Source organism: Pinus tabuliformis, chromosome 5_2 (genome assembly GCF_031772625.1).
Source record: "Pinus tabuliformis cultivar Carrire ecotype Pingquan chromosome 5_2, CPIR1, whole genome shotgun sequence".
NCBI classification, from domain to species: Eukaryota; Viridiplantae; Streptophyta; class Pinopsida; order Pinales; family Pinaceae; genus Pinus; species Pinus tabuliformis.
The window spans coordinates 441,970,152-441,978,048 of NC_142306.1; the positions used below are offsets into that span (position 1 = coordinate 441,970,152).

A 7,897-nucleotide genomic window follows, 5' to 3' on the forward strand; every position below is an offset into this window, starting at 1 on the left:
ACTTGGCCCATGTCGAATCCTCTTCTGTACTATGTAGTACTTCACAGGTTGGGACCTTGTTCTTTGTAAGATCCTTGCTTCAAGCTTTTAGTGGGGACCTGATTTTCGAATGTGGTTTCCGCCGCCATTAGATTCCATCAGGCCGATCTTTTAACAACCACAGCACTGCCTTGAAACCGAGTCTGGAGGTAGAGAATCCTAAGGTTGGGTTTTTTAATCAGACCAGCTCATCCTTTGTCTCCTTGAGTTGAACATGACTCACTTTTAGTCCACCTGTGTAAGCATCCCACTGCTCCTCTTCATTCCCTCCCAGCTCTAGAAGGTTTGCCTTTTTGCACTTTTGTTACCAGAAGGTAGTGCTTTATGAAGAGGCATCCTGAGCTAGTTACAGGTAAAATTTCCCTCACAGGTTGTAGATCAGATAAACGCATGATCTTTTTTTAAATCCTCTTCATTGGTAGCTCCAAGTCCAAAGTTTTGGATCCACATAGTAATCAAGAATTAGAAAGAAAAATCCAGTTTTGTCCATAGAACTATAAATCATTAAATTTGATTGTACCGAACATAAATGCAAACCATACATGGGAAATATTCCATCTTAGGATGTGGTTCAGCACAGGTAATGCAATTTGTCTTAAAACAGTTTACTAACTACTCACTACAGAGGATTCAGTCAAATAATTTAGATGAGAAAGCAAAATTAAATTGCATCAACACGGTTAGAAATCAGAATCTCATGTTTTGGGTATTTGCAGGCAAATATACATCAGTGAGAAACTATTGACTGTTATTCTCTCACATCTCGTACGTTTATAGTCCCCGGGAGCAACATAAAAGACTGATGGATGATCTGTAAAGCTCGAAGAGTTGTTCCTGCACTAATCAACCCTTTCTAAGTAAGTTAAGGTTTCATGGACTAAAGAACAATACCAATGAACGTTTCTATCAAACAAAGAAAATAATCTGCCAAGGACAAGACAATGTCAAAATGCATCTTAATACTGGACAACTTTCCAGGAAAATTCATAGGAGTAGAATTATGTAAAGAAAGTTTCCATAGGAGTAGAATTACGTTAAGTAATGGCTTAAAATAGGAGTAGAATTACGTTAAGCAATGGCTTAAAATGACCTGTTCTTATCTCTCCAGGCTCTGGGGAATGGGTGCATTCATTGGATAGCCGTCCCTCTTTGGATTTTCCTTTTCAGCTGCCACGTTATCTGCATCCTCGGATTCTGATGCTGGAGAAATAGCAATATGAGTTTCTGCTCTAAAAAATTTAGACAAAGGAAATGTCGATCCTTCCCCCAGAAGGGACCAACCCTGTGGAGGAACAGAGTTTGTAATAGAATAATGCATAGGACTCAAAACTGGCGACACTGAAGCGTGAGCATTCAAATTTGGTGACGTGTCAGATATTACCCAAGAGGGTGAATTCACAGCTAGCGATGCTGGTTCATGACCCAAGGGAGCCAATCTGGGTGAAGGATCTCTCAGGTCTTGTGAATCTTGGCCAAGGTATTTTTTTGAATAACGTTTAACATCACAGGCCTCGTAGAAATTTCCGGTGTGAACCTCCTGACAGAGAGAACAAACACTGCAGAAAAGCCACTGCATTAGATCTGTCACATTAGGCTGACCACAACACCAGTCATTCCCAGGTAGGCCAAACGTCTTCCGCATCTGAATCCTCCAAACCCCGCCGTAAAGAAGCCCAAGCACGCAAAGAATGATCCCAGTGATATGAAAGCCTTTCCGAATATTCTCATTATCAATATTCACAGCAGCCAAGGTGAAAACCCAATAAGGGGCCATACAAAACAAAATGAAGGTCACTATGTGCACATACTTGTTCCCAAATCCTAGTCTATCCATATTCCACCCAAAAACACAGAACCCACAAAATGTTGAAAAAAATGCAACAGAAGGATCACTGTAGCAATCAAAGAGACCCCCCTGCCATTCCGGTTTAGGTTCCATTCTTTTACTCTCTCTTGCATGAAAAGTGCCTCTCTTTTCAAGCAGAACGGATGCAGCTTTGCCCTTTACAGAGTTATCACCCATCTGAGTAAGATCTACGAGAGCCTCCAAATCACTTTCAGCTTTGTAATCCTTTCCGAGCGGACTGAGGATGAGATATAGGCCAGCTGCTGCAGCACTAACTATTGCAACAAAAACGCACAAACCCACTCCAATAACTGGACGCTCTGATCTCTTATAACCCCAATTGAGACCACAGAGCGCATACTGTGCAAAACAATTCACTTGCAGAAGTACCACGACTACCATCATGTGCGCCCATTCATGAGGCCTGTGACTTCCACTTTTGCAGTAGAACTTTCTAAGCTTGACAATGTCTTCTGGTTTCCATCTAATGAGAAGTAAAAGACGATAACAACGCTCTGGGTGTGCGTAGAGGCACATCAGGGTAAAGAGAGCATTTAGAATTTGATTACTGACCTCAAACCAGGCATCCCTCTGACTTTTTCTAGGCAGAGCCCTATTCAGAAGGCCAACCAGAACCAAAAAAAGGATAGCTCCAGATACTGCTACGGCAATGCCCCATATCAACAGTGCCCAATTCTTGGGATTTCGTAGCCAATCTTTCCCTGCGTCCTTCAAAACCACCCACCTGATTTCTCCAACAAAAGGCACTTTGACGCCATTCTTGAGACCATGGAGAGACTCCACTGGCGTTCTTTGATTGGCAAATATTTGAAATGTTGCAGTAGGCGAATCATAAAGAATCGGAAAGCCTGATCTTCTGGGAGGCTTAATGAAGTATTTAAAAAGTGACCTCTCAGGCTTCTTCGGTGCTTGTGCTTTATTCTCTACACCTCCTAACTGTCTACTGCTTTCTAAGAGTCCTCTTTGAGGAGACGTACTGGGAGATATTTCGGAGAATGATTTGTAATCATCAGTCTGGATCTCATCACTTCTTCCATTTTGGGCAGTCTCCATGATCAACTTATATAAAGAAAACTTGCCAGGACTGTGATTTCTCTGTTCAATACAAAGCTTATGCTCTTACAGAATTCCCTATTTCTGTATTTAGGAAACCAACAAGGCAATATCAAGTTGACATACGTGCCATTACCCTTTTTTTCAAGACAGGAAAAACACTTGCTTTCAACATACCTGCCATTACCCTTTTTTTCAAGACAGGAAAAACACTTGCTTTCAACATACCTGCCATTACCTTATGGAATTCTATAAATAAGACTACCTAACAATTGACCAATTTGTTCAAACGGTGTTGGTTTATTTTCCGCCTCTGGTATTTTTCATGCTAGCGGGTGAAATTACACGTACAACAGGAACTTCACAATGCTGATGCGAGCACTGAAATATTCTGTCATAGCCTACTTCTTTAGGGCTTCGTTTCACTTCCTTTCATTTTCCAGTGAATGGAATGAATTCTAATAACGTTCACGAGACCCAGCGTTCTACAGGAATTATATTTTAAATTAAACAAAAATTCAGTCTCAAAAGCTTTCCCCTCAAACAGTCTTTTTGTCGTGAATCTCGATCAAGAAATTAAGTGATGTGCATGGGATTTAATATATGTCAATATAGTAAATTTTAATATATCTAAATATTTATTAGAGATTTAAACTTATCTTTAATTGCTTAGTGTTTGAAATGGATTTGCAAATTAATTTAATAATTTTACTCTTAAAAAATTAAATTGAAATCAATTTATAAAAGTTTATTAAAATTTTTTGTTTTAAGAAAATGATTTTTTTATATAATAAAATAATACTTTTAATTTCTATATTCAAACTTTTATGATCCAAAATCAATTTATAAAAGTTTATTGAAATTTTCTGTTTTAAAAAAATGATTTTTTTATATAATAAAATAATACTTTTAATTTTTATAATCAAAGTTCTATGATCCATAATGAATTAAACAAAGTTTTTTAGTAAAAATCACATGAGAAAATTTTTACTTTTAAATTTTATTTTGTTTTTTAAATTATTTAAACCATCTTAAAAAATTTAATTAAAATTTAAAAATCATATTTTATTATAAAATTAATAATAATTAATAACCCAAAAATATATTATGATTAAATAAAATTATGTTAAAATTAATAATAATTAATAACCCAAATATATTATAATTAAATAAAATTATGTTAAAATTTAAGTTTAAATCTTTTATAATATACACATACACATTTGTTTTCTACTTTTATTGATCTTTATTACTACTATTTTACACCAAAGGCGTTCTCTTTGCGATTGATCTTTATTACTGCTATTTTACACCAAAGGTGTTCTCTTTGCGAGCTTGGGCTGGGAAAACACTGTTCAGCCAAATCCCAAGCTCTCATTTTCGTTGTCTTCCTGCCCAACAAAAATATGACACGTATACGTTGCATTTGTAAGACGACGTCAAAGAATTGATGGAAGAATTTGCCAAAAAGTCTACCAACTAAAGTATGACACGTACACACTGAACTTGTAAGACGACGTGAAAGAATTCACGATGGATTTCACAGAGAAATCTACCAACTAAAATATGACACATACACGATGAACGTGTAGGGCAACGTTAAAGAAATCATGAAGGAGTTCACTGGGAAGTTAGTTGGTGTTATCGTTTGAAGTATGCTTTTGAAGCACCGTTCTTCGTAGCTGCAGTTATGATAAGTCCCCTCACATTTGACTTTTGGTTTTTCTAAGAAAGGAGTGAGCTTCAAGGATGTCGTTTATGCTATTTAATATTAATTTACAAAAAGCAAATTCTTATTTCATAGATCACAGAAAAGAAAAGTAATCGCTGTCTGACATGCAAGGTAGATAGCTTTTGTCCTTTTTCTCCAGGTTGCTATCTCGATTCACGTGTTGTCACTAAAAAGACGAAAGCTATCTGACTTGCATATCAAACGACATTTACTTTTCTATAGTCTATAAAATAGGAATTTCCCTCGAAAAAAAGAGCTCTAGTGTGTCACATACAATACATTCCCATAATAATGTCGAGATCAATATTTTCATGTGTGGGTGATCAAAGTCTATTTTTAGACTGGCTGTCAAAAATAGAAAAGTCAAATATTATTGTCTCATAATAATATTTGGACTATAAACTTGATCTTATTCTCTTGGAGCACTTCAGTTTGAGCTACAGATGTGGCCCATGCAGCTGTCAGAAGGAAGTACGTTTTTCTTATGAGTCAGTTGAGTTGTTGCATGCATGACTTCAGTTAGAACTCAATCAGTTGAGTTTGGTGGAATTGATTGTGGAGTTGATGGAATTGTGTTCAGTTTGACTTGGTTAAACTAGTTGTAGTTAGTCTAACTACAAATAGACTAATGATGATATGTGTCAATATCCAAAAATAGAAATGGTGAAGCTGACATAACTTATTGCATGCTACAAAATTTGAAGCTCTGATGCCAAGGCTTTGGCATTCTAACTACTATATGGAACCAACGATACAAGAATTAACTATGAAGGAGAGTGTGGAACCTGATTATTGTTTTTAGGTTAAAGATTTTGCCGTAGGTAGAAGAGGTTACATATCAATGAAGTTTTCAAATTCTCGTTGGGAACTTCTACACAGTTGCTGATCATGGACACATCCAATGAGTACCTACAATATGTTCATGGGTTATAATAAAGATAAACCCATTGAATGGTTGCACAAATCCAGATTTAGTTGACAGTTAAAGATGTGGGGTCTAACGGTGGAAGAACTTTCAATCATCTAACATTGGATTTGACGGTGCAAAGGAGTGCAGAGTGGCAACTGGGGAAGTTCTTCCTAGAGGGAATGCCTTACGCCGTAATTAAAAATATCATAAGAGTTAACTAAACTATAACATTATTTAAAATACTAATAATAATAATTGATAAAAAATATTAATATATAAGTTAGACATATATACATTTAAAAAAACATGTAACAAGATTGTTAACTATGGAGGTTCACTTGGAATAATACTTACAATAGTATACAGGTAAGATTAGTTTGTTGGTTGTTGAGTTTTCTTGAGACATTTTCTTAACAAGCAATTTCTTGGTTTAGAAATTGTTGGATCTCATGATGCACTATTTATGTGGCATGTTTTTGGGTTTTGAAATTGAATATACGAATAGTTATGTGAGTAATTTGTGCACCATGTCTTGTCCTCTAATTTCTTATTTGGTATTAGAGCAGGTTCGGCCCTACCTCTCTCATGAGAGGAGCTATGATCATGAAATTTTGAACAATAATACTCCTTTGTACATAGATTAGATTATTGTTTGTGTGTGTCACGGTGTGAGTCTTTTCTGTGAACCGTGATTCATTTGATTGCTTGTGCGTTGAGGACTGTTAAGGATCTGGTGCACGGATGCAAAAGAGGAGGTGCAAATCAAAGTTCTACTTGCGGTATTGCATGGGTTGAGAGCCTACATCTGCTAAAGACACCACCACACCGAGCATTTTAGATTGCAACTTCATTGTTAGGCGTAGTGAACACAAGTCACACCTATACTTATTGATAGATTCAGATCAATGTAGTGCTTCTTTCTCTACAAAGACATCATTCATAAAAATTATCTATGTCTGGGAGTGACAGTGGAGAACATTGTTTCCCATATGGTTCCAAAGGAAAGTAAGAAGACGAGAGTAGCACCATGTGTAATGGAGAATGAGAATGTTGTGAACGTTAGCATGGTCATTTCATTTCCTACTAGTTCAATTTCTAGGTTTAAGGAGGGAGTTACTGTAAGAAAGGTCTCCAAGAAGTTCACGTTTGTTACTTGATGGTTCACCTATAAAGATTTCTTGTGACAGAGCAGTGATGATGCAATCAACACTCACAAAGAAGCTTTTCCATAGGATGGTTCATTGCTTGGATACTTTTTTTTCGATAGTTACAATGAGCTATGTAATTTGGCAGAATAAAGTATGCCAACATTGTTGATGATGCAAGTTCATCATTTTTTATAATAATAAAATTTACAGAAATAAAATTAATTAAAAAAACATATTTTCCATGATAATAAGATTTACAACAAAAATAAAACCTAATTTTTGATACAATCATAATTATAATGGAAATACAACACGAATCAACCTGAACTTTTGAGAAATTTATTTTCTTTTAATGACTGAATATGAAAATTAAAATGAATATATATATATATATATAATTTAGTTGAAAAGTACAAATTTTCATGATTTTCGTATGTAATTTTTTCTAAAGATTTATTTACTTAAAGCCTTCCTCAGGGCCAAGAAGGAGCCTTCAATCCGAAGGGTTCCTAAAGATCATATCTTGGGTGTGAACCTTCCTTACATCCAGGGGACCACGGACATGATTGCGAGGATTCTGAGGAAGTACGATGTGTCCACAACTTTTAGACCTCTCAACACTATCCGTGGCTCCCTCAGGTCGGTGAAAGACCCGATTGACCCTAAGGACATGAAGGGCGTCTATGTCATTCCCTGTTCCTGTGGGACCCCTTATATTGGTGAGACTGGTCGCTCTATCAATCAGCGGATTAGCGAGCATTCGGCTGACTTAAGACATGGTAAGACCAAGTCCTCAGCCCTGGCTGAGCATGCAGAGAAGACTATGCATCATGTTTGTATAGAGGAGGCTAAAGTCATTGCCAAAGTTGCGCAATTTCACCATCGCAAATTTAGAGAGGCCCTGGAGATTGAGAAAAGGCCGAACAATCTCAATAGGGATGATGGCTGGAGGATTAGCAGTTGCTGGGTCCGAGCGTTGTCTTCCGAGCCTCCTCATTCCCCCTTTTGTTAGGTCTTAGGGTTTCTGTCTTCCCTCCCCTTAAGTTCTGTTTTTGGCGAGATAGTCCTATTATTATGAAGTGTTTGAGTTATTTTAAGTTATTAATTAATTAACCTTATCCCTTTATGATACTATTGGGTATATTATA

The 7,897-nt window shown here is 36.5% G+C and overlaps 1 protein-coding gene across 1 annotated transcript; it reads right to left on the minus strand.

Annotated features, from left to right (window-relative positions):
- Positions 1-724: 724 nt before the first annotated feature.
- Positions 725-3,413, minus strand: LOC149159568 (uncharacterized). The gene is made up of 2 exons (XM_089436510.1): positions 3,188-3,413; positions 725-3,136 (listed from the first exon to the last, which is right to left on the minus strand). The coding sequence occupies exon 2, from the start codon at positions 2,957-2,959 to the stop codon at positions 1,136-1,138; it is 1,824 nt and encodes a 607-aa protein (XP_089292636.1). The 5' UTR covers positions 2,960-3,136; positions 3,188-3,413; the 3' UTR covers positions 725-1,135.
- Between the last annotated feature and the right edge of the window lie 4,484 nt (positions 3,414-7,897).

What these genes read in the sequence shown, in the direction of transcription:
- LOC149159568 (XM_089436510.1), bottom strand. Translation starts at nt 2,959, where the DNA reads ATGGAGACTGCCCAAAATGGAAGAAGTGATGAGATCCAGACTGATGAT.